The 25,478-nt window shown below is 43.8% G+C and overlaps 5 protein-coding genes and 1 long non-coding RNA gene across 18 annotated transcripts; 3 read left to right on the top strand and 3 right to left on the bottom strand.

Annotated features, from left to right (window-relative positions):
- The first annotated feature begins 428 nt into the window (after nt 1-428).
- On the top strand, nt 429-13,127 carry Npc1a (Niemann-Pick type C-1a). 6 transcript variants are annotated; one of them, XM_076815006.1, is made up of 20 exons: nt 430-816; nt 1,770-2,121; nt 2,215-2,507; nt 3,431-3,623; nt 4,997-5,128; nt 5,846-5,968; nt 6,050-6,267; nt 6,353-6,654; nt 6,714-6,911; nt 6,993-7,194; nt 7,305-7,602; nt 7,685-7,812; nt 7,892-8,149; nt 8,228-8,391; nt 8,470-8,582; nt 8,651-9,240; nt 9,316-9,504; nt 9,588-9,675; nt 9,989-10,080; nt 10,927-11,070. In XM_076815006.1, the coding sequence occupies exons 1-20, from the start codon at nt 703-705 to the stop codon at nt 10,930-10,932; spliced, it is 4,053 nt and encodes a 1,350-aa protein (XP_076671121.1). In that variant the 5' UTR covers nt 430-702; the 3' UTR covers nt 10,933-11,070. The 6 variants fall into 6 exon arrangements, with proteins under 6 accessions (XP_076671119.1, XP_076671121.1, XP_076671118.1 ...); XM_076815005.1 differs by having other exon boundaries at nt 431-816; nt 9,989-10,155; nt 10,927-11,066; XM_076815004.1 differs by lacking the exon at nt 9,989-10,080 and having other exon boundaries at nt 429-816; nt 5,861-5,968; nt 10,927-13,127.
- Nucleotides 13,128-13,339: 212 nt separating this feature from the next.
- On the bottom strand, nt 13,340-16,008 carry Scp1 (Sarcoplasmic calcium-binding protein 1). 3 transcript variants are annotated; one of them, XM_076815028.1, is made up of 5 exons: nt 15,695-16,008; nt 14,452-14,618; nt 14,234-14,363; nt 14,070-14,173; nt 13,340-13,596 (listed from the first exon to the last, which is right to left on the bottom strand). In XM_076815028.1, exons 1-5 carry the CDS (start codon nt 15,744-15,746, stop codon nt 13,468-13,470), a joined length of 582 nt encoding a protein of 193 aa, XP_076671143.1. In that variant the 5' UTR covers nt 15,747-16,008; the 3' UTR covers nt 13,340-13,467. The 3 variants fall into 3 exon arrangements, with proteins under 3 accessions (XP_076671143.1, XP_076671144.1, XP_076671145.1); XM_076815029.1 differs by having other exon boundaries at nt 15,711-16,008; XM_076815030.1 differs by having other exon boundaries at nt 15,567-15,697.
- A 19-nt stretch (nt 16,009-16,027) lies between these two features.
- LOC143370222 (uncharacterized) lies at nt 16,028-17,124 on the top strand. Of its 2 annotated transcripts, none has more exons than XR_013085576.1 (3): nt 16,028-16,653; nt 16,741-16,920; nt 17,011-17,124. It is a non-coding gene; the product is annotated as an uncharacterized LOC143370222 (long non-coding RNA). The 2 variants fall into 2 exon arrangements; XR_013085577.1 differs by having other exon boundaries at nt 16,996-17,124.
- Nucleotides 17,125-17,148: 24 nt separating this feature from the next.
- On the top strand, nt 17,149-20,846 carry Chld3 (Chitin and LDLR binding deacetylase 3). Of its 3 annotated transcripts, none has more exons than XM_076815020.1 (10): nt 17,149-17,306; nt 18,500-18,634; nt 18,710-18,814; nt 18,946-19,089; nt 19,167-19,349; nt 19,434-19,572; nt 19,632-19,753; nt 19,828-19,979; nt 20,172-20,342; nt 20,422-20,846. In XM_076815020.1, the coding sequence occupies exons 1-10, from the start codon at nt 17,210-17,212 to the stop codon at nt 20,698-20,700; spliced, it is 1,527 nt and encodes a 508-aa protein (XP_076671135.1). In that variant the 5' UTR covers nt 17,149-17,209; the 3' UTR covers nt 20,701-20,846. The 3 variants fall into 3 exon arrangements, with proteins under 3 accessions (XP_076671135.1, XP_076671133.1, XP_076671134.1); XM_076815018.1 differs by having other exon boundaries at nt 17,150-17,306; nt 19,828-20,057; XM_076815019.1 differs by lacking the exon at nt 17,149-17,306 and adding an exon at nt 17,455-18,025 and having other exon boundaries at nt 19,828-20,057.
- Nucleotides 20,815-21,578, bottom strand: Lsm7 (U6 snRNA-associated Sm-like protein LSm7). Its single transcript, XM_076814695.1, has 4 exons — nt 21,573-21,578; nt 21,470-21,523; nt 21,224-21,407; nt 20,815-21,151 (listed from the first exon to the last, which is right to left on the bottom strand). The coding sequence occupies exons 1-4, from the start codon at nt 21,576-21,578 to the stop codon at nt 21,012-21,014; spliced, it is 384 nt and encodes a 127-aa protein (XP_076670810.1). The 3' UTR covers nt 20,815-21,011.
- A 240-nt stretch (nt 21,579-21,818) lies between these two features.
- Nucleotides 21,819-25,263, bottom strand: LOC143370219 (uncharacterized). 3 transcript variants are annotated; one of them, XM_076815021.1, is made up of 5 exons: nt 25,019-25,263; nt 24,391-24,422; nt 24,200-24,310; nt 23,935-24,124; nt 21,819-23,871 (listed from the first exon to the last, which is right to left on the bottom strand). In XM_076815021.1, the coding sequence occupies exons 1-5, from the start codon at nt 25,148-25,150 to the stop codon at nt 23,068-23,070; spliced, it is 1,269 nt and encodes a 422-aa protein (XP_076671136.1). In that variant the 5' UTR covers nt 25,151-25,263; the 3' UTR covers nt 21,819-23,067. The 3 variants fall into 3 exon arrangements, with proteins under 3 accessions (XP_076671136.1, XP_076671138.1, XP_076671137.1); XM_076815023.1 differs by having other exon boundaries at nt 24,200-24,331; nt 24,793-25,142; XM_076815022.1 differs by having other exon boundaries at nt 24,793-25,142.
- Between the last annotated feature and the right edge of the window lie 215 nt (nt 25,264-25,478).

The following is a 25,478-nucleotide window of genomic DNA, read 5'->3' as shown; positions in this document are numbered from 1 at the left end:
ATTTCACGGCCAAAGCTAATCTTGCTCGGTTTACGCGGACACCTGCGTAACGTAACGCTAACAATGACTCAGGCGTGGATCCGATAACATGTAATCGTACGAATTCCGAATCGGACGTATTAATTCTGTGTACATTGTACACTGGACCATGAAATTCGAATGATTATAGCAATTATCGTTCGCGATTAACTAGCGTAGCGTCAATCGGTTTGTTACCGGTTAACTTAAACTTCGGTGGTTAAAGAAACAAGTCGATTCATGCCCAATATCGCTGAAGTGATGATCGTTGACGACATCGAAGTTGGGATATAAGTTTCGGGTCCCCGGTAAATTGGTGTATCGTTCGTGAGACCGAAGGCGTGCCGGGAGGAGCCGAGGGCAGCCGAACGCCGGGGAGTTGAATCATAGTCGATGCCTAAGGTCTACGGCGTAGACTCTACTCTGTGATTACTCGTATCGCCGCCGCGCTGTGCGTCGCTTGTAGCGCGGAGCGTTAGTTGCAGTTAGTTGCTGTTAGTTGCTCGGCATAATACGCTTGTTTTCGCGGTTTTGTGCTGGTCGGTCGTTTCGAAATTCGAAGAGACGTCGCGAATGCGTTTATAAGATGTGTGATCGAAACAGCCTCTCCCATTAGCATTCATCTACGCGAGGCAAGAGGAGAATCGTCTGATTTTTGCTACTTTTATTTTGTGTAGACGCGTTATGCGTTGGTTTCATGTGTTTCCTCGAGGTCACCGCCGAACTTTGACAGACGCCAGTATGTCACGCGTGAACGTGATACTGCTTGTAGTGGGTGTTTGGAGTCTTATAGGCGCGGTAAGTTATTTGTCCATAGTATAGTAATCATCACTACTTAGGATTATACACACGTACGCACAATATATATAATACTCGGTAAGCTAATTCTTAAGTACACACAAACATACACCACACCCTGACACTGTAAACGCTCACGTTCGTGACGTCACCTCGGCCGATCCTCGTGAAAGCCTATCGTTGCCGACGCCGACGCCGCTCTCCACCAAAGATGCCCATTAAATTTAATTATACATTTGCCTTATCCGCTAAAGGAACACATTAACCAATATGACATCTACTTAAACTCTATTTGTCGGGGCGAGGTCAGCGAGGAGTTTTTAGTCCCTCCCCCCCCCCTTCCTGCCCCTCTCTGTACCTCGCGCTGAAATCACTTTCCTCCACACAAAAGAATACCAGGAATTCACTTTCGATCCTTTCATAAATACATCTGTATCTCTACATAAATTCTTTGATTGACGTCAAACGCTTCTTTGATTATGTTAATCTGATACAGACTGCCGAAGCGTTATACTTGTTGCAGAGGGTATCGATTGATAAATTTTGAGATTTCTATGATAGAGAGAGATCGCATTCATCGAGGTATTGTAAAACCCCTTGAAAGTTCAAAGGAACAGATACGAGAAGTACTTCTCATCTTTGATAAGCTCTCAATAGAGACAGTGCTGGCTAATTTAATTTGTAGCAATGACTTGATTTAATATCAATCACCCTTCGTATTATCAAATGATTCAATGAGATGGAATGCCACATTGTTCAAGCCTTTGCGAGCGTTCCCATAACACAGGGCTGTGAATCATTTGTGTGACAATATTGTATAATTAACATAATGACGTAATTTGCCTGTTATCAGTGCAGCAGCGGATACTTATCAGAAATTAATGTTATTTTGAAGAGTTTTTAAATTTCTGCCGAGCTCGATTAAAAGGACATACTGTTTGATTTAATAACAGGCGTCTGCGGCGGAAAGCGGGCACTGCGTTTGGTATGGAGAATGCTACCAGGATGCATTCTTGCATAAAAAGAATTGCCTTTATACCGGGCCACCTAAGCTACTGGATCACGCCGGGCAAGAAATACTTGCTAAAAATTGTCCTCACTTGATGAACGATTCTGGAACAGGAATACACACGTGTTGCGATACTAAGCAGTTGCAAACTATGGATACCAATATTAAATTGGCAGCCAATTTCATAAGCAGATGCCCCAGCTGCTTAGATAATTTAGTAAAGCATTTTTGCGAATTTACTTGTAGTATGCAACAAAGCACGTTCATTAATGTTACAGACATACAGAACGATGGAGGTAATTTCATTTCTTGCTTAGTTCGTGCGTGTTCCTGCTAAAAGTTAAAAATTTCAGATTCACGTAGAATAATGCGTTCATTTTCTTTTTTAGGGAAAGAATATGTTAATGCAATAGATGTTTATATAACGAATAAGTATCTCGAGGGTACATTTAATTCGTGTAATAAAGTGTCTGTACCTAGCACTGGACAATTAGCAATGGATATAATGTGTGGTGAATGGGGCGCGAGTAGGTGTACCCCGTTGAAGTGGTTTCATTATATGGGCGATGCGGAGAACAACAATTATGTACCCTTCCAAATTACATATATAAACACAGACGATCCTGTCAGCACGTTCGTCCCTGTAGATCCTAAAGTTACTCCGTGCAATAAGGGATTGAACGTAAGTATGCAATGCACGTATAGATATTTAAATCTCTCTATCTTCGCACGATTGTAATTCTTGTTTAAAATGTTTATATTTGGTCGGTACATGATTTTGAAATATAAGCGGGGGGAACATTAGTTAAGGGGGGACCCCACCCTGAAACCACTAACAAAAGACAAAGTTAGAGATTTTTTGTTCGTATAAATAAAAATATAGGGCTTGAATTTTTTATATAGTTTTAAAGCAATCTTTAGTTTGCTAGAAAATTTTTTTCTATGAAAAATTGTATAAAATGGCGGTGAACAATCCCGGAGCAATGCAAAAACAACTGGCCCACACTTCTGGGAATGACTGGATCATCTGACAAGGGAACATCCCGAACCCGGAAATTAAAAAAAATGGAATTCTGGAACTTTGTGAATGTAGGGAATTTCCTCCTGATTACTAAGGGGGTGTAATTGACCCCTAAAAATTCGGTTGTTTTCCGATTTTGTGTTATAACCCATGAACTGTAAAATAATTTTTTTACCAAATGATAAAATCATTTCACCCCCTTCAAGTGAATTTGGGCAGCAAACAAAAATTGCATTGTAATCAGGAGGATATTTCCTACATATTCACTAAAGTTTCAGAATTTTTTGAATTTTCAGGTTCGGGATCTTCCCTTGTGAGATGGAAATACAAAAAAGATATATAAACAGGAATATATTATCTTTCACCTAGCGTAGGATTTTCGCAAAATTCGAATTATTTTGGAAATTATAGCAGTTTGAAGAATTGACTTCATATATTTTTATTTGTACAAACAAAAAAATCCCTAACTTGGTCTTTTGTTAGTTGCTTCAGGGTGGGGCCCCCCCTTAATAGATTATCATAATTATTATATTTAGCCCAGGTTGAATTAAAGCATATCTATTGTGTGTACGTGAATAATTTAGAAGAAAACACCGGCGTGCAGTTGCGTGGATTGTGAAGCCAGCTGTCCAGTACCACCACCGATGCCTCCACTGCCAGAACCTTTCACCATTCTTCGTTACGATGGCTACTCCGTGACCATGACAATTATTTTTCTCTGTGGTTCGGCTCTTTTCATCCTAACGATTGTGTGCTTCAGTAATAGGAAACAGATTGGTAAGGAACTTAAATTGGCATAGGATAGTATTTATAAAAGCAGGAGAAGTTCAATGATGTTTAGATCTTTTTGATCGACGAGACTGCCAAATTTCATTAAACAGCACAAATTGCAGCGTGCAGCGCATCCGTCTTTTCCCTGAACATTACGCCATATTTTATACGATAATTTGCGTAACTTTTTTTTTACTTTGCATCGGTGACTAATTTTCTATGTAATTATCATTTACGTAATTTTAAACACAACAAGTGGAATTTAAGGGGTCTCCCTACCTTGACGGACGAAAAATGATGCGAACTTTGGGAATTTTTTAAAAGAAAACCATTTAAATATATTTACTTCTAGCTTTGTGGCTTCATTTGCGAATCTTTAGAGAATATGAAGAAAAAATTTGTATGCAAAAATAATGGTTATATCCGGAGTTATAGTGCTTCAAATAGAGCGCCTTACAAAAATCATATGCGCTTTGTTAGCATAAAATCAGACGTTGTAGTTATCTGAAACAGAAAATTTAAAAATTTGTGTAATCTGTAAGAGTGTGGCTATCGTCCGAACTAGATTAAATGAAAAATACTGAAAATTAAAAAAAAATGCAGCCTCTACAACAGACATCGATTTCTGTAAAAAAAATCGCTGGTTTTTAAGTCGCAAAAGTCTAATTTTGAAAAAACCGAGTTAGTTTTAGTACCGGCGAGAATGGGACATCTACTGAAGATATATGCCAAGTTTGAAGTAAATCGGGTGATGGTTTTTGAGATATCACGCTAACAAATTCGAAAAACATCGTTTTGAGAAAAATGCGTTTAAAGTTTCAGGTACCGTTTTTTTAAAAATTATTTTCTTTTTTTAATGTTGCATAAATATGTACAAATATGGGCATAAAGTTTTCAATTGATATAATTTGAGGGTTTCTCTTAAAAAAAATTCCAAATATCGCGCTTGTTTTCAGGCCGTCAAAATAGGGAGACCCCTTAATACAAATTACCTTAATCTCTGATCCATGCCATTAACATACTTCCATGGATATAGGATGGTTTTTACTTTTGTGTTATTTCTATACACTTTCGTCCTTTGGTTGTGGTTGAAGAATTAATTTCACAAATCCTGCACCGTGCCTGGTTTGACAATACACGTTTGGTTTTTTTTCTCCTCATTTAATGGTACACAATTGCTGTTACAAGTGTTGGAAAGCAGTCATAAAATTAACATCATTGCATCTCCCAATAATTATTTTACCTACTAGTAATTTACAAGTAAGAAATTCGACTTTGTATATTTTCCTGTTTTCATAATCACTAATGAAATTGGATAAGATGAGAAAAGAGTTGATTGAAAATCATCGGTTGTATGTATGGTGTGCATATATGTATAGTCGCACGAGGGGAGGAGGTAGGGAGGCAGGTGGGTAGACGCCTAGCCGCGGGGTTACACCACGAAGGAGATGGTGCTCGTATTGCCCTCGCCGCAGACCAGGAAGACAGCCCACTTCAATCCAAGCGTTCCAGTAGGTTCCTACCAACTGTATCTTCAATATGTCGACTTGTGCTTGTCCCTTAATTGATTAATTTTTTCTGTATAATTGAATTTCCTCGTGCTTCGTCACCTTTATCATTTATGCTTGCTCGCTTATCTAAACCAAATACCTCACCCTTATCTATCGCATGCAAAATAACAAACGATCTTCGGAAACAGCGCGTTTCAATAATATATCTTAAGAGAAAATACATAAATTGATCTATGAAAGAGATACGATATATTACTGTTGTAAAGTATTACAAGCATTTCGTTTAAGGTACATGCAGTATCTATTAAGATCATACATTTTCGACATTAATATTGCACTTTCTGTAAAAAAGCACGCAAAGCATTGTGACTACTATCATATTTTTATTTTCTTTTTTTTATAAAGCTTGACCAAAAGAATAAGTGTATGTACGTTATCTCTATGCTTGTAAAGTCATTTAAATACATCTTTAACACTGCATATTATTTAAAAGACGGTAAACTGCTTTGTTATAGAATTTATATGCTATCTCAACATTTTCTTGCAGCTCTTTTATATAAGGTGATTCTTCGTATTAAGCTGCTCTGTATAACGTGAAGCCAGGGATGCTTTGTGTACTTGTTTACAACGCACCTTCTACAACTTATTTCATTTGCTACGGCACCTTTTGGTCGTATACATATTTTTCCCGTGTTCGTAACATAGAAACTTTTATAGGTGTGATATCTGCAGATGACTTGCCGAGCGGATTTGACGACGAACAGCAGTCTACCTTTATCGAAAGATTAGGCGCTGGTACGGATAAACTGTTAGCAGAATTCTTTTGTTGGTGGGGCACAGGTACTAGAACAGCAGTTCTCTGTAATATTACTCATGGCATTCAGCAGTTTCGCGTTATCACAAGTTTCGAATTTCTTCCAGCATGCGCTTCACGGCCGTGGTTCGTTCTGTTCTTTGGTTTCTTATTCATCATCGCCTTGGGGCATGGAATAAAATATATCCACGTGACTACGGACCCGGTGGAATTATGGGCTGCCCCTGAATCTCGATCACGAGTCGAAAGGAAGTACTTCGATGAACATTTTGAACCGTTCTATAGAACCGAACAGATAATTATAACGTCAGTAGGCATGCCAAAGGTAAGTTTATTCTCCTATGGAACAGAGTTATTAATTAAATAGCGTGTAAGCCTGGAACGTGTAAAAACTTTAAAACCTTCTCCAGGTCGTGCATAACACATCGAACGGCCCAATAACATTTGGCGCCGTGTTTAATGACACCTTCTTGAAAACTATCTTCAAGCTGCAGGAAGGAATTAAGCAAATAATTACCCCGAACAATTATACTTTAGCGGACGTATGCTTCGCTCCGTTGACTAATTCTTTCACTGGCCCGCCAACAGTTTCACAATGCGTTATCCAAAGTGTTTGGGGATACTGGCAAGATAGCATGGAGAATTTTGATATGTCCACCCCTGACGGCAATTTCACAGTAAATTATCTAGATCACTTCAGAGTTTGTTCACAGTAAGTACACGTATCTCGCGCAACTCGAGGGAAACGTACTCATTGGATTTCGCTTTTAGAAACGCGTACAATCCTGAATGTCTGGCGCCTTACGGTGGACCAGTAGAACCAGCAGTCGCGGTTGGTGGTTTCTTATCTCCAGGGCAGGATCTCCATAGTCCTTCCTACGAGAAAGCCACAGCTATAATTCTGACGATATTAGTAAACAATTATCACGACAAGTCTAAACTTCATCCAGCAATGGAGTGGGAAAAGAGGTTGGTGCACAATATATCTAACGATACACTCGAGAAGACATCGTTCAATTATTAGCTGCTTCATTGCTCTCGCGATTTCAGTTACGTTGAATTCATGCAAAATTGGACATCGACGCAGAAGCCGGCATTTATGGACGTTGCTTTCACTTCGGAACGATCGATCGAGGATGAATTAAATCGCGAGTCTCAATCGGATGTCTTGACCATCCTCGTATCGTACATTATAATGTTCGCGTATATCGCCATATCTCTCGGCCAGATGAGGACATGCAGTCGGCTCTTGGTACGAATCAGAACGATCAAAAAAAGCTTTGAACACGTTCGATCTCACATGCGTGTTCTGTTTTTTCTATTAGTAAGCAGTTAATGTTCACGTGTTGACTTTAATTTTAGATCGATTCTAAAATTACCCTCGGGCTTGGCGGCGTACTCATCGTACTGGCTTCCGTTGTTTGTTCCGTTGGCCTGTTCGGTTTCATTGGCCTCCCCGCCACGCTCATTATTATTGAAGTCATACCATTCCTCGTCCTCGCCGTCGGGGTAGACAACATTTTCATTCTGGTCCAAACTCATCAAAGAGAAGGTCGCCGACCAAATGAATCGATACCTGAACATATCGGGCGTACGCTAGGCCAAGTGGGACCGAGCATGTTACTCACGAGTGTGTCAGAAAGTTGCTGCTTTTTCCTCGGTAGGTTCCAAAGAAACATTCGCGTGAATTTTTCAGGGAAGAACATTTGTTTAAGAATTCTCAGAATGATTTATCCCTCTAGGTGGACTGTCCGACATGCCTGCTGTTAAAGCTTTCGCTCTCTACGCCGGCATGGCACTGCTAGTAGACTTTATACTTCAAGTAACATGTTTCGTCAGCCTACTGGCGCTAGACACCGTTCGCCAAGCAGTACGTAGTTTGATAACATTGACAGCTTAATTGCGCGGGACGATTTCATTACTATAATCGGTGTGTCGTATGATCTCAGAACAACAGACTCGACATATGCTGCTTCATTCATGGATCGAAGAAAGACAACGGGGAGGAAGCAGTGAATGGAATTTTATACAAGATATTCAAAGTTGCTTACGTTCCGTTGTTACTGAAGAAGTGGGTGCGCGCAGTCGTTATGATAGTCTTTTTCGGCTGGCTCTGCTCGAGCATCGCCGTTGTTCCGCACATAGAAATTGGCCTGGATCAAGAACTCTCCATGCCAGAAGATAGTTTCGTTTTGAAATATTTCAAAGTAAGTAACTAATCCGTCGGCAGTAAGTAAAGATTAATCAAGCAACGTATCCTCTCAACGATCTCCATTTTCCTTCAGTTTTTAAATAGCTACCTATCAATCGGACCACCAATGTATTTTGTCGTAAAAGATGGCTTAAATTACTCGGACACGGGAGCGCAGAATCTTGTGTGCGGCGGTCAATTCTGTAACAGTGATTCGGTGTCTACCCAAATATTCATAGCATCGAAGCAATCCAATAGGTAAGTAGTGCCGAAAACCTAAGTCTTAATTATATTAAATCGCAGAAGAAGTATCTAATGCAATATCGCCCTTGTTAGGACGTACATCGCAAAACCTGCATCGTCGTGGCTAGACGATTATATCGACTGGTCCGAACTGTCCACTTGTTGTAAATACTTTGTCTCGAATAGCTCCTTCTGCCCACACGCAGGTGCGACAAATACTTTATTACACGCTAAGCTAAGATAATGTACAATCATTTAACGAATACACTTTCAGAGTTCTCGAATCGCTGCGCCACATGCAATATCACGAGGAATAATGTCGATCGGCCAATACCAACAGACTTCGACAGATACGTGTCATTCTTCTTGCAAGACAATCCGGATGACACGTGCGCCAAAGCGGGTCATGCCGCTTACGGCCACGGCGTGAATTATGTTACCGATCCCAAGACGGGACTCTCCAAAGTCGGCGCGTCCTACTTCATGGCATATCATAGCATTCTGAAATCGTCCGCCGATTATTACGAATCGATGAGAGCTGCCAGGACCGTGTCGGCAAATATAACAGACACGATTAACAATCACTTGAGAAGTATCGGCGATACTACAACCGTCGAAGTTTTCCCGTACAGCGTGTTCTACGTGTTCTACGAACAGTACTTAACCATGTGGCCCGACACTTTGTACAGCATAGGAATATCTTTGTTCGCTATTTTCGTGGTAACTTTCTTCTTGATGGGCCTGGACATATTCTCCTCCGTCGTCGTTATAATCACCATTTCGATGATTGTCGTCAACATTGGTGGTTTGATGTATTGGTGGCATATCACGTTAAATGCAGTGTCATTGGTCAATCTTGTTATGGTAAATACAGAAATACTTGAATATTCTCAACGTAAAGCGTTGCTGGGAAAATAAGTAATTTGTTTGGTCCCGCAGGCCGTAGGAATTGCTGTCGAATTTTGTAGCCATCTAGTACATTCCTTCTCCGTGTCAGTGAAACCAACGAGAGTCGAGCGAGTCGCTGATGCATTGACGAACATGGGAAGCTCCATTTTTAGCGGTATCACTCTAACCAAATTCGGCGGAATCGTGGTACTTGGTTTCGCCAAAAGTCAGATCTTCAAGGTACTGTTTAAACGAATCGCGCTCGCATTTATATCGTTCTGTTTGGTTTTTTTTACTAACGTTCTTATGTCGCAAATTTTCAGGTATTCTACTTCAGGATGTACCTGGGAATTGTATTGTTCGGGGCCGCCCATGGCTTAATATTTCTGCCAGTATTACTCAGTTATATCGGTAAGACTTGTTGCTCGCAATATTCATGAATGGTAGATGTTTAGAAGAATCACATTCCATTACCACCTGAACCGACTGACTGTCGATTCATTTATTAAAAGACACCAGTGTTGCTCGAGCATCGGGGTAGTAAATGAATCTGATTTTCATATACCTTTACAGTGAAATGTTTAAATGACTGTTATGTGTTTCCTTCGCTGTTGACGTTTGTACTCGTTTCTATCCTCGTAACTTTGTACCCAAGTATTAACGAGCTAAATCAGGCTACAGTTGAGAGTTGAACGAACTTCGTCATGGCTGCTGGTGATTCTAGGCACACCAATGAACAGAGAGAAGCTGGCGAATCACAAGAGAGCGATGCAAGGAAATCTGGACAACGTGCAGGAGACTTCCTTGAATCATCGTGTAAGCAAACTCAATTCTCCTCCCACACCCACCACAAGTACACCTACCTTCAGAGTGCTTGAATACGAAAGATAGGTACGCAGGAAACCCACATTTTCTACACTCTCTTCTTCTGTGTCGTGACCTGTGACAACACATACCTTTCCCCCGTTCGGCTTTCCGATACATTCTACATTGCTTTTCTTCTACAACAAACCGCTTCGAACCAAAGTCCACCGACCGACCATCGAAATATCTAATTGATGGTAATGTACGTAGTAGAAACGAGCCTTGTATAAGTAATTTCAACACACCCAATGGAATCTCTTTACCTCACACACGCTCAAATCCACTACAGGTATTTCCATTTTCCAACACTCGTTCGAATTTCTTTTTGTAATACTATCCTTATCACACCGCTTTAAAAGCGAAGGTTGCACATTACATTAGAATCTGTATATGTCGATGAGTGTGGGATGGGATATTCATATTACCGTAAAAAACACTCCTCCTGGTCAAGATCATTATTTTTCCTTTGCTAGTTGCGACACTGCTCTTTCAACCTTCTGTATTTTATACGTGCTCTTGTGGTTAGTTGGCCGCTGTTTGCACGATAGCTTGATTACGTTTGTATTGTTAAAAAAGGGATATGGAAAAAAGATAATTGCCACTGGTAAACTGAAGCGAAACCCCCTCATCCTTTTTTTAACGTATCATCGTCTCTGTGTCTGCCTTCCAAGCACCACTCTATATAATTTGGATGTAGCGCACGATGTGTTTACTTAGATGATTCTAGTTTGTGGCAAGGGTCGAGACATAAATTGCAAGCGTGTAATTTAAGAAGACATATTGTGTTCTAATTTGCAGGCGTGATGTCGCGCCGTGGGCGTTGGAGAGCCCGTCAGCGTGCCAGCAGGCTTAGAAACGAGTTTAGGAGTGAAGAACGCGGGCCTGACTCTCCTTTACTCCAAAATGACAACAATCAGTACCCAACCACTTCCTACGCCAGTGTGAACTCCATAGATGCGATACATCATCATGTGACCTTGTAGCATTGATCATCCGAATGTTAAGCGTACAGCGCAACTTTTGTACTTAGTGAGACTGAAAGTAAGTTGTCCGGTACGGCACATACTACAATCTACATCGTCGTCCTATACTGCGGGCGATGAAATTCTTTTAAAAAGATCGAATAGGCTGAACGGATTTTCGAGGAAATTACGAGATCGATGTGAACTATGAAGTTCGTGCCTGGTACTTTGTTTAGGTAGGAAGAGAATTTCGTGTGTTATTCTTCTCCTTTTTTTATCGTCATCATTATTATTGCGAATATTATTAATTGCGTTTTAGAATATTTATTTGTGGAGAAATAGTCTCTTAATTTAACGTTATTCTACCGCTGAAGCTTTACGAATTGTATTTTGGTTGTAGGTTTTAAGGTGCCACGATCGACCCAGTCGATCGAGTGTGCCAGGAGATAAGTAATTTATTGTTAAGGAACATTCATTTGCTTATCATATATATAAATTTTTGTTCTTTTTCAAGGAAGAATGTATAATGTATGTTGCTTGGGCGAACAGCAAGTGTATCTGCATTTTTGTCATGTTTTATCGACGCGCGTGCATTTTATTCGTCTCGTAGGAAGAATTCAGTATTCGTTATCGGTGACGTCACATGACTATTTTATATTGCCCGTTCAGCGGTACGGCCACGATACATCTGCGACGTGTTATCAAGGCTCCACATCAAAGTTACGTCGAAGATAATGGGATTTAATCTAATCGTCGTTACGATGCTATCAAAGTGTTTACGACATCCGCATTCAGGATTGCCATTGCGAAATATTTCGTACAACATGAATTTGGAAGCTTGTCCAAACGAGTATTAACCGTCCTTAGTCGAGATAAAGCAACAAATCTGTTTCCGTATTTATGTTGTACGAGCCTACGAATTGCGCGTGAAATTATGTAGCATATCTTCTCGACAAGCAGATCGAAATCCATGGCATCGATATCGGAGCACAGAATTTTTCCTGGAATTCTACTATTTTTTCATGATGTACAAAGGATAATATTCCTAATATATATGGTCGGTGATTAGCAACACATTTCAGACACAGGTTGTTACGTGAGAGAAAAAGTCCGGGAACCATTTTTTTTTATCTTTTCATATAATCCAGAGGTTTTTAAATGATTCATTATCTATTGTCCACGGTCCTATTGGACTTGGATGAGTTGAAAATGAACCGAGTGGCAACAAAGATCCATGTGTTCAGGACGAAAGCGAAGACGGATTGTCGCTTTCAAATAAAAAAATACAGTAGTTACTGCTCGGTTCCAAACGTTCTACTATTCTCACGCTTTGCCTAGAGACTTTAGGTGATCACGATTCAGGGGAGAATGGGGGAAAAACGGTAATTAGCCTAATCACTGGGAGTTGAACGATGCAGGGATGTATAGCGTTTAATTTCTGTCGCTCGCTTCGTCGGTGTAAAAGTGTCTCGTGAGAAGTGTGATGCTTCTGCTCATAATGCCTGCAACTTAATTCGAACAGTATTGTTTTCGTTCTCCGTGCGAAATCCAGCCGAGTGTCAGATTGGTCGAAAATCTGCCTGTTTTGTGAACATACGCGCGTTTTGTAAAATTCTTTGTATACGAATGAACGATTTGTATATCGCGACAGCAGAAGAAAGAGATAGCTCACTAGTTGAAATTCTTAGACAACGCGTTAGCGATTGCTGTCAGGCTGCGCGCGCGGCTGAGAAGGGAACTCGCGCGTACGAGTGGCTCGAGTTCTCAAGCGATCAACAGTATGCTCTACATGTGTAAATGGTGGGAGAAGAGTTCCTGTGAACGTTGAAATAAAAAGTGCCGGGGTTCGGCAACGAAAATACGTAAAATTAGTATGGAGTGTCGTCGTATACTACTACTACATATCGCTATAGTAATTTCAGTATTAAATTTCGCGAAAGGGGCAGAGCACGGCGATACTACCAAAGAGGTGTCCGAACAACGCGAAACCGTGTTAAACACGTAATACGAATAAACTTTTTTTCTGTTTATACGATATATACATGTGTACAGGCGTGTTGTGTATCTTTTACATGGTTATTTACGCGTCGGGGCGTTGAAGTAACAAGTGTGCGAGAGCAGAATGCTAGCACAGCGCTGCTTGTGCCAAACACGTGCTCGTAAATGCGCGCACCTGCCAAACCAGCAAAATCCTATTCCGTTGCGAGTGCTTACGAAAACGAGCGTGTCCGGGTTTCGAAGCCTCCGAATTTGTACAGTAAAATATGCGATTTATTGCACCGTCTCCTTACAGAAATTAAATAATTATGTTTATATTAAATAGAGTAGGATTGTCTTTTGTACGTGGACACGAGGATTGCTTCGGAGCGAGACGAAGTTAGCCCATAGCGTGCAGGGGTCCGAATAAGTGCACCGCTTGGCAAGTCTCGTCCGGATTACCGAGGAATTGCGCGTACAATTCTTGGTAGCGCGACAGAGTCAATCCACCGCGTCTCCTGTCGTCGTCCTGCGAGAAGATAAATCCATTTAACTAAAGGAACACGTGAGAAACGGGAACGCGAGGAAGTAGGAGTCTGGGCTTTTACGCAAACGTAAATTACTGCGGGTTATACGAATGTCAGTTTATATTAAAAGCACAGTTAAGTGGCAGCGTGATCCACAAACATTTTTAGTTGCTAGTACATGTTTCTGTCGACTGGCGGACGTAAAACACAGCCACCGAAGTTGGCACGTAGTCAAACTATTGTTCCTTACGTCGAATTCGGAATTACTTCTTACTGTTTATCGTTTGCGAATTACTCGGGAAATCGTTCATTACCGTCCGAACATGTTCAAGAACAGTGCGTCGTCTTGTCGCGTCTAAGGTCAAGCGGTTCTATGTTTAGTACTCGTTACGGCAGAAAGGTTGCATGGTAAATCGGATCGCGCGCTCTTTGGATTGTTCAGCCGTCAAAGCCATTCAAAGCACGACCATCTTACGTTGAGGAGGTTCTGGTAGGCTTCGTCTAGAATGTTTACGTTGTCCACGGGGATCCTCGACACGCAATTATAGCGGAACTCGTCGGCAGCGATCACACCGTCGTCTGAAAACGATAAGACCCATTAGTAAAACGCGACACGTGGAGCAAGTAATCGCACGTTACCGTTCAAGTCTACTATCTTGAAGTGACTATCGATGAACATCTTCATCGCTTGTGGGAAGTCTCGATACTGTCGGCCAACGCAGCTTCTCTGTACAGCTTCTTTAAACTCCTCGATGGTCACGATACCGTCCTATACGTAACAGATTAGCCGTCCTAGATGAGAGACCAATGCGAAGGGAAACGCTTTGCGCGTAAAATGTCTCCCTGCGAGAATCTACCTTATTGAAGTCTGCCAATTCCGCGATCTCTTCCCACAGCGAGAGCATGATATGTATATTCTCCTGGTAACGACCGTAACTGAATTCTCCCTTTCCCTCGATCAAAGTCATTTTCAGCGCCATGCATTCGAAATCGTGCTTCTCCAGGATGCCATTGTTGTCTGTGTCTAAATATGGTAAATATCGTTTAATCGCAGCCACCGAAATGTGCTGAGTGGATCTGCTGACGCAGTTGCGGAAAATGTGAAAGCGGATGCGTGTAATTGGGTTGGGTGGTTAATCGATCGGTTCGTGCCAATTTATTATATCTCTAAAGGAGATTTTTGTCATTACACGGCTGGATGTGCTCCAAATACTTGAGTTTCTGGCAGAGATCGGCACTCGTCGCAAAGTACACGACCCCCGAGTATATCGACGTAATTCAAAGCGCGGGTATTGTATTTTTACTTATTTGAACGATCGAGGGCGCGTATGTACCCCGTCGATTATCGAGTTGGCTCGTGTATCGATATCATCCATTCTCGACTGATCGAGAAATTTCAAAGTAACCATCTTGCTCTTTCAGCGTGCTCGCGTGGATCGAGAGCGTGCTGGTAGTAGGGGTACTTGGAGTTGGCTTGTTCATTTACAGAATACGATGTATTCACGCGAGTGAATATTCGTGAACGGTCATTCGCGGAATAATTGAGAGCACGTAACACTTGCGAGGATGAAAAAGGCCGGCAGAATGTTCCATGAAAGAAATTAGAGCCAAGCTTAAATTTGGCATGGACCAATTGCAACTGTTGGAACGAACGCGTGGTATACTTTGAAGTCAACCTAAATCCTAAACAAGTATGACACTCTCGAAGCCAAGAGAACCGTTTTCCGTCCCTTCGCCCTCGGAGCTCTGCTACAAAGCTGTTTCGTTTAATTTTTAGTCCGCCACGCACAGCAACTGGTTAGCATCTAGAAACTTGGACTTTCAGGGGATTCTTCTACGCTGCCACGATATCTACAGAGCGTGTCGAAAGAACGGGAAGCTGCCGTGCAGATCTGAGGGCTCCTCGTGAAAGTACGTACACGAAGATCGGTAGGCTGTTACTCATTCTCAGCGATAGCATTGCAATACTCACGTCATAGTTTGAGCTCGGAATAGCGGCAATAAGATTACCCGTGCAACTGCCAGGCTACATACACGCACGTGGATCCTCAAAAGCAGCATCACACGCGTGCTTCGGACCAGGAATGACCGCGTACTAACCGTAGAGGAACCTTACAATGAAATCCACTCGGTTGTCCCAGCTGTACGCCATTCCTCCGAGAGATATATTTCTAACAATCAACCAGTCCTCCCTCTGTTACGCTCGTCCCGTTCACGGTGCTATCTCCTTTCCTAGCCAGCTGATATGGACCGCGACGCGAAGAAGATCGGACCACGGAGCTGCCGCGTCTGCGATGTGTCGCTTCGAGCTTGGAGGGAAAAGTCTGAGCCGACCGAAGGTCCGCGCCGAAACCGAGAGAGAGAGAAAGTGGCTCGAGAGGATGGTGGTTTCGCACTGTTTCGCACTGAACTCAACGCGAGAGTCAAGTCGATCGTGGCTAAGTTTAGAGTACCCCCTCTGACGGAAGGACACTAGGAAGGGGCGCAGGTGGTGACGGTGTCACCGAGACCGCCTCAAAGCGATTCGCTTTCGCTGACTTTCTTTCATCGGCCAGCATCTCTCATTCCTCTCTTTTCATTCAGGCGGTTGGCCCATCTACTCGGCCCGCGATCTTTCCCCCTTGCCTTTCAGGCCCGACTTTACGGTTAATTAACTGGCAAAAACTGGAATCCTGTTGACGCGACCGTCGCGTTTCATGCGTCGTTAAGGCTAATTGGATGGAAATCGGCTCGATGCTCCGAGGAAACGGTGCAATTATGTCAAAGCCAAGGCGTTCCCGTTTGCCAGAGGGGACTTCCAAGAGTTTCAAGTACAGTTGCTTGGGCATGGACATCCACCCGGGGAGGGTTGTCTGTTCTTGGCAATTATTTCCACGACTCGGCCCCGCTAATCGACACCACGCACGCCCGTTCTTCCAACCAGAATATTCTAATTTCAAACGAGCTTCGGACTCGAAACAACGCCCATTTGTCACCACACCGATTTATCTTTTTACTCGGCACTCGTGTGCTTGAAAGTAGACTAGAGCCTCGAACGTGACGAATATTATCACCGCTAGGTGAGTGCTTCTCACTTTCCACAATTCTCACGCCTGCGGGCGCGCGATGCTTCTTCAGCTATTTCATTCTAACTTTGATCGTTCCAGATACACGAAAATGTTGGTAACCCAACGACGAAACGGACGACAATGCTAATGGCCGTTCAGCTGCTGATTCTTTGGCCAGCCGCTTGGCAGAGAACGGTAATTACAGAAGAAACGCAAAAGTAACTGCGCCTCTGACTTCGACCTATGCAAATGCGTTCGTCGTGCTCTAGATTCAACGAGGTAAATCATTCTTTAACGCTGGTTAATTAAATCGGCCTGTCGACGCCTCACCGTCACGAGTATGGGTGGGTGTAGCTTTTTTATTTCTAGTTGGACGGCGAGAAGTCCCTGACATTGGTTTCGACAAGTCCGGCTATATCGATGAGCTGAAGGCCGACGGGACGACGGGACAACCACAAAGTAGGGTTCACCGGAACCGTAAACGGAATACTTTAAATATATCTTGGAATCGTGCTAGTCATCGTCATCTGGAACGGATTAACTCCGTCGACGAAATTACTCGGCGCGTATGCTCGCGCGCTTTACAGTTCGCAGCAGCCCTGGCCTTCTGAAATTCCCAGCACGCGCGCATTTATCGGGAACAGAACGGCTAAACAGAGACGGAGGTATCTATTGTAAAATACCAATTTTACACGGTTGCATCATCGTTCGTTTGGCGCGTCGAAGACACCTCGAGATTTCCACGCGACACGTTCGATCTTGCGCTTTCCGTTTGCCGCGATACAGAGGGAACTTTCTGCTTCTGTCCGCTGTCACCAATGGGCAAAGTTGTCCATGGTCTGTCCCGTAAGATCTAAGAACGCGCCGTTTCCGCTCGCGTTCCCTCTGTATCGCGATCGCTCCAATATCCTAGGCGAGCACGCAAACCCGAGCTACTAAATACGCAGAGCGAATTCCTTTTCCCTATCGTGTCGACCACTCCTTCCCCCTCGATATCTCTTGCAATCGCGACAGGAATTGAAATCTCGAAATTATTGCTCTGCTGTATTCCATTGCGCGAAGGTCGTAGATTCTTCTCCGCGAGTGGAATCGCGACGGGGGAACGTTTTCTTCCGCGCTAGCCCGAGTTTTTATCGCGCGGCCAGTGGGCGATCGTTGATCCACATTTCCCCGATCGGCGGTCAGTGAAAACAAGCGGCGCGGAAGATAGTCAGGCAAAGCGGATACTCATCATATAAGGCACGGCTCTGGAGGGAGGTGTCAGTTGGAAAGTGCGAGCTCTCGGGCGAGGAACGAGAAACGAGAAACGGAACGTTTCGCTGGCCAATCGACATGAGATCGAAGCTGTGCTCGCTACTGCCTCTCGTCGCGCTCGCCTTCTCCAGTGAGTTTCACACCGCAAGCCTCTCCTCTGCTCTCGATTCCACTCGTCGCTTCCACTCGATTAATTCCAATCGAAGTCTGAAGGGTCTTAGTGTCCTCGGTGCTGTCCTTCCTCACTTTTAAAAGCCACCGTTCGAGAAGCCGGAAACCACCGAGTCTCGAGGGACACCGATACTTCCGCGACGGAACCCACCATACGTGCCGGAAATTTCACTTCCGTTTTTGCGTCCGAGTGAAAACGTCAGGGCGGACAACGAGATTTCACTTGGATCGTTTCGGTGGTGCGAAAGGGATGGTGAAAGTTTCAGAGCATAGGATTTACGACCGGGCAAGGAATCCTATTTCCTTTCCTCGGACTTGGAACCATGCGGCCCGCACAGGCTTCTAACTGTTTATCTTATTTAGCTCGCCGGAAACGCGACAAAGATAGTTTTGGCAGTAACTCGTGGATCGATCCAAGTTGTCTGTATTTCAGCGGGCACGTCGCGGGGGAAAGAAAAATCGGAGGACACTCCGTGCATCGATGACAACAGATTTTATCGGAACCCGAACGCCCCGGCTCGCAACGTTTGGTCCACGGCAGAGTGCGCCAAGTATTACCTCTGCCTAGGTAATTGCCGCGATTACAAGCTCCACCGATCCTCCGATCGACTTATAAATTTCACCAGCTCTCTTCTGCCGACAGACAACGAGGTGTTCGAGTTCAGGTGCTCGCAAGGGCTGCTTTTCGACGTCTCCAGGCAGGTCTGCGACTTCAAGGCGAACGTGGACAACTGCGACGTCGCCTCAGGTAGACGATTTTATCGATAAATTCGCTGAAAGGCAAACGGACGTACACCGCTGTCCTCTGATCTGGCGGGCCGCGTTGTCCGTGTCCATTCACATCGAATGGTGATTCGAGACTTCTCAAGTGCTTTACAGAGGCGCAACCACCGAGACCGCTCTTCGAGAACGGCGACTGCGATGATAAGCATTTGGCTTGCGGCGATGGCACTTGCTTCCCAGCTGCATACTTTTGCGACGGCAGCGTCGACTGTCCCGACGGCTCCGACGAAGGCTGGTGCGGTAAGGAATACTTGCGCGGACTTTGTATTTCCGTTTCCTAACCCATTACTGTAAGGAAAAATCCGCCGAATCTGTAGACGCTCAGAACGATCCCAACGGCGCGTTGCCTTGCGATCCGAAGAAATGCCAGCTGCCGAATTGCTGGTGCTCCGAGGACGGAACGCGAGTTCCGGGTAACCTGACGGTGTCGATGGTCCCGCAAATGATAACGATTACCTTCGACGGCGCCGTGAACGCGGATAACATCGAGCTCTATTCCAGTAAGGGCAACGTACACGCAACGTTTCCTCGTACACGTGAACTCGCAGTTAAGTCGCTTCTCTGATATCTGGTCTCGCTCGCAGAAATGTTTTCCGACGATAGGAAGAATCCCAACGGGTGCCCCGCTCGAGGAACTTTCTACGTCAGCCATCAGTACACCAACTACAGAGACGCGCAGTACCTGTGGAACGTTGGGCACGAAGTCGCCGCGCATTCTGTCACGTAAGAATCAATGTTCTAACGAAGCTAACGACATCGAGCGAGTCACTCTTATTGCATAGGCATCGGGGGCCCGAAGACTGGTGGTCGAGAAATGCCACTATCGAAGACTGGTTCGACGAGATGGTTGGCGTGGCGAATATTATTAACAAATACGGCGGAGTTAGGCTGAAGGACATAAAGGGTGAAGAAGAATTTTCTTAATAGTATCCTGTTCTAGTTTCTGGGATAGCCAAGTGAAAGTATTTGGTACGGCAGGTTTAAGGGCACCATTCCTACGCGTCGGTTGGAACCGCCAGTTCCTAATGATGTCGGAATTTGGCTTTGTCTATGACTCGTCTATGTTGGCCCCCTTTTCTGGCTCACCTGTATGGCCGTATACCCTGGATTACAGAGCACCGCACGATTGCGTAGGTACCGAGCAACTCTGCCCAACCCGCGCATACCCAGGTCTCTGGGAACTTCCGCTAAATCAACTTTTGGCAGGTGTAAGTGGCCATAGCCAAGTGTTACGCAATATTCTTGTTTACGATACCATCTTTTCGAAACTACTGTTAGCGCGCAGCGTGGTAAAACAAAGCAAATGGTTTGCGTCGCGTTAGGAATACGTCTGCCCGAGGATGGACTCCTGCTCCTCGGAGCTGTCGGGCGAGGACGTGTACAGGATACTGATGATGAGTTTTAAGAGGCATTATCTCGACAACCGTGCCCCGTTCGGTCTGCATTTCCACTCGTCTTGGTTCCAGAATCCATCGTACTTTTACGCGTTCAGTGTAAGTCGCATTCGTAGTCCCCGATCCCGATCGATCGGTTACGTTAGAATCAAGCTTATCTTTTTGTCGAATCTATTAGAAATTCATGGACGACGTGCTCCGACTCGACGACGTCTACTTCGTTACGAGTCACCAGGTGATCGAATGGATGCGTACGCCCACGTCCTTGAACGCGATCAAGACATTTGGACCATGGCAGTGCGGCACGCGTCTGTTCCAACCATTCGAAATAGCATGCGACTTGCCGAGTAGCTGCAAATTACCGAGCAGAGTACTAAAATCTTATCGTTATTTGCATACGTGTTTCGAATGCCCCAAAGAATACCCATGGCTGAGAAACGAGTTTGGATCGGAATGACGCGCATAGGTAGGATCGAACAGTCACACTGCCATGTTTATTTTATAAAGGTTACGGCTGTAGTCGAGGGGGTGAGAGCGAGTTTATTTATTCAAGGAAACACTGAAATCTGTATTTTTATAAAAAAATCATGTTTATTTACCGTATCCGTTCGCACAGTTTACAACGTAGAATAAGTTACCATATAGATGGAAATAGTTCCATTGCAAAACGCTGCACGATCCGTTGCGAGTTACAAGTTAGATAGCTCGCAACATTCAATATCTTGTTTTCGTGCAAAGAACGTCGAATAGTGGGATAAAGGTTTTCGATTAACCTTCTTGCTGTATAAATGGATTGAGAATAGATTCCATTCCATCTACGGGACAAATGAGTACTACGGAAGTACCTCTGCATACGACCAAACCCAGCATTCGAGTATCTTGGTTCAGTTTGTACGGATCGTCAGGATCTGGCAAAGTACAGATTTTAGTAAGCAATGATGTTCAAGAGACGCTACGCACTCGGCAGTTTCCGAAATTACCTCTGAGGTATTCTGTGGTATTGTCGAGTACCAAATTCAAAAGAGGATCGTACCCCTTGAGGATCCCTGCTGCTTCCCTTCCTCCAGCGAACTTCACCCTGATATTCTTTTCCAAATATTTCGAGAGATCAAGAATGCTTTCCTTCTTCTTTTTCTCTTTCGCCTCTCCATGGGCATTTTGCTGCTACAAGAAATATAGGGATTGATGGATTTGGAGGTTAGCTCGATTGTACAACGATTCTTTACCTGTTTCGCCGTCTGCAAAAAGAAGCGTATCAATGAGATCGTACTGCCGAGTCCCTTGCCAACAACATTCTATTACCGAGAACCGTTTCTCTTTTATACTTACGGACATTGCTGGTCCTTTTACAACCTAGGAATGATACGTTACCGTGTCTCTACGCGAGTAGGGCGCATTTTAAGTCGGCGCTCGTTTTTGCAGGTTAGATTACCTGTTCGAGCTTTTGAAATATCGATTCTCCACTATTTCCCGCGCTTAGACGACCGACTGCAACGATCGAATCGGAGCGTTGCAGTTACATCGTTGGAAAAATATGTAGTCCCCCGGATAAGAAAGGATCATTAGCAGAGTATAAAGATATTTACAGCATCTTTATTATAATAAGGCAGATCGCCGATTGAAGTAGCAACAACGGGAAATACGGTAACCGGTGCAATGATCTCGTAAAAGCTTGGACTTTTATTTCGTTATCTGATTTATAAAAAAATACACGTTAATACATGGTGTGTACGTGACGAATGACGTGGTACAGTAAAGTGACTGCTTCTCGTTACGTCTTTAAGAATAAAGTCTATGATTAATCGTAACAAATGTTCGTTAAGTCCTATGATTATGAGTGGGGGGATGGTTGCGACACCGCAGATTTCATTCCCTTCCTGTCGTTCGGCGTCTCGTATAGATTCTTCTCTCTATACATACATGTATCGATCGTTTGCATCGTTCAAGTTAAAATTACCTATACGACACTGTAATCGTTGTGCTTACGATAAGTACGTTTCCGTTCCCAACGAATACTTTCTTCTCTATCGCCTGACGGAATTCATATTGTACGTTGATGCGCGAATACTTTTCTTCCTACATGTAGTCTATATACTATGTACGTCGCTGCTGCCTCATTCACACACGGACGCGCGATACTGTTACTCGTATATATATATATATTGTCCTTAACATCTTTCTGGCTGGCTGCTTTTGGATGGACACTGTATATTACTGTGTTACAATTCATAATTGAAACAGATCGACGCAACAACTAAGTATTTCCTCCTCTCCTTAACTTACGGCTTATGGCGTGCGTTTTCGAAATTTCGATTCGATGTGTCGAACACGCGTTTCGAACGAGCCTTGAACAAGCGGGCTTCGAGTACCGTCTACGTAAAATCTATCGTCGTAACATTCGTGTGGTATTATGAGTGTTTGTATTCTTCTTGTATTTATCGTGTCTGTAAGGTAACTGCGTGCTATTCCAGAGCTTAACGAGTACGTTGTAATTGGTTATCATTCTATCGCGTATCGATCCGATTCAAAAGACTCGCTAGAGAAAAGTAAAAGTGCTATGTGGTATTGACTCTCGAAACGAAGGAAAATTTAAGTCACAGCATCGTGAACGTCTCTCTTTTCTAGTAGTACAGCCGATATCTGCAGTTTGATGGACGAAATCAATTGCCAAACTTTATACAGGACATTTGTTCGCTTAAAACTGCAACGAGGAGCTTACCAGCCACGTTAAAAAATATATAGATTACTCGGGATCGACGATATCTGGAATCGAATTCTTAACATTTAATCGGCTCGATCGTTTCAAACGAACTTAGACGATTCGTCATGTTTCTTGCCCGTCTTCTTCTTGCTCGGACAGCAACGGGATACCGTTTAACTGATCCACGTTATTGTTTTCCGTCTCGTCTTGTTCGGAGAGCAGAGGAACCACTTGCTGATTGTTGTTGTCCATCTCGGAAGATCCCCTACTTTGCCCAGGCAGGAAGGACATTGGCATTGTGCCGGATGGCGTCGTCGGCGCGGAACGCGATAGCCAGCGTCTCGTTTTATTCTTTGAGCTTGGAAGTCCTAGCGGCATGTACATTTTTCCTCGTGTCCGTCTGGCTCTGTAGGATCCGACAATGTCTCCTGGACTCAGAGGCCGTTGCGTAGAGCCGTTTGCATTCGTCGTACACAAAACTTGAGGTCGATTCTGGTAAGAAGGCAAAACGGTGCTATGTCCACTGGGTAGCTGTGGTAGCTGTTGTATCTTGTCTAGCAATTCACGTAACTCTATCGTGGGACTAGTAGCTCGCGGTGGTGAACACGGAGATTGAGCAGCTAAACTCGATATGTCAGACGTTGTCCTATGATTAGCCAACGAAACAACCGACCCAACATCCATGTTTTCCATCCGCTCGCATTCTACCGCGGACAGCTCGTCGATGCTGTTGTTGCAGGAATATGGTGGTGGAATTATGGTATTTGCCTCGTTCACCATATTGCACATGAAACTGGAGCTCAAGGAGTCCAATGTGCTCGCGTGCGAGAGCGATCTAAAGTAACGCATCACAAATCCTGAAGTCCCCTTGCCAGATCCCTCGTTGTATCCAATTACCAACGGATATAGATCTGGTTTGGATGTAACCTAAACATCGTACATGTCAGGATATTGGAATTTATGAAAGCCAAGCGAGAACTAAATGTATACCTCGTTGTACGGAGGTGGCAGCGCTTGAACGAAAGAACTGCAGCAACTGTAATGCGGCGGCGGATACCATGGTCCTGTGGAAGCTCTATCGGAAGAAGAGGAACAATCCTCCACCATGCCTGTGCGATGACGTCTCCATAGCCAGCAGCCGCATGCCGCTGCTAGAGCCAATCCTACAAGTACCGCTGCCCTGCATAATATGAAAAACACCGTAAACATCTATCTACCACAGAAGATCCACGACGTTCAGAACATATGCACCGACCATAAGTACCAATAAGTCCAAATCAAGAAATTGAACATGTCTGACGTAGAGTGTAATTGGAATACGCCGTAACAACAGCCGAAGGAACAGCACTCTTTTGGAGGAGAGCAGCTAGAAGTTTACAAACGGGTGCTAAAGGTACATAATAGAAATTCTACGGTAAATTCGATTAAATACGTCGCAAAACTTACACATGCCCCCCATTGCACAGCCTAGAAGATACCTTGAAAAACCAGAAAGAAAGAGATCGTTAAGTAAAACTCAACCGAATGAAATTCAATTTAAATTTAACTCTGATCTATCACAAGCAAGCTTTACGTGCAAAAGATTATGACGCGTTATTTAATATTTCCTGCGGGACAGATCAGTCGAGTGAGAACAGTGTCAAATGCAAATATGTAAAAGTCCAAGAATCCTGAGAGAATAGTAGCACGATGCTTGCTATACAAAAGTTCCAAGGATACTCAGATACCCCATCAAGGGTTGTTTTTATCGCGACAAAACGTGCACTGTGCGACGGCTAATTCGAGGAAATAAAGGCAGCGTTTCGAGGTTTTATGTAAAGAAATAAATGATGATGGAAAAGAACTTACGCATGAACGAGAAATACTGCGAACAAGGGTTCATTGTCTAGACACGGGCGAACCGTGCGTAAAACCGACGTATTGATCGACCTCGAGTCGAGCAGAGTCGAGCAGAATTGAACAAGGAGACACTGGTACACGAGATATGCGCTAACATTCTACGGGGCTATAGCATGCTGCAGCGATACACGAGGGCTGCATCATTAGAAGTTGAGTTGCTCGTCGTCGTTCTTACTTGATCGACGAACAGCAGCGTCAGGAGTGCGGTCACCACGAGCACATCGAACGCGCGACCTACAGCTTGCACCATAATTCTACCACGGAGCGCATGCCACCGCGCCACCTTATATACTATTTCCTTTATCATATATCATATATCTACCGACGGCTGTGGAACAGCGGAACAAATCGTCTTCCTTCCTATTCTAATTCCACTCTCCGGCTCGTGCGCTCTGTGATGAATGTAAGACCGATCTGATCGATCGCTTTTCACAAGAAAACAATCACCTAATACAACCGAGGTCTATTCAAGGTAATTTTTAAACAAAACGCGACCCAACTTCTAAGTAACGCAAAGCTTATTGAAATCGATTGTATTATACTGAACAGAGTAGTGAAAAATCTGAACTCGTAGAATAACCGCGACATTATTCACCATTTCAGTCGAATCACTTACGGAACTCTCGATATACGCA

The sequence above is a fragment of the Andrena cerasifolii genome, chromosome 6 (genome assembly GCF_050908995.1).
Source record: "Andrena cerasifolii isolate SP2316 chromosome 6, iyAndCera1_principal, whole genome shotgun sequence".
Lineage (NCBI taxonomy): Eukaryota > Metazoa > Arthropoda > Insecta > Hymenoptera > Andrenidae > Andrena > Andrena cerasifolii.
The sequence above is the reverse complement of the archived record's forward strand: the minus strand, read 5'-3'. Positions and strand labels throughout refer to the sequence as shown.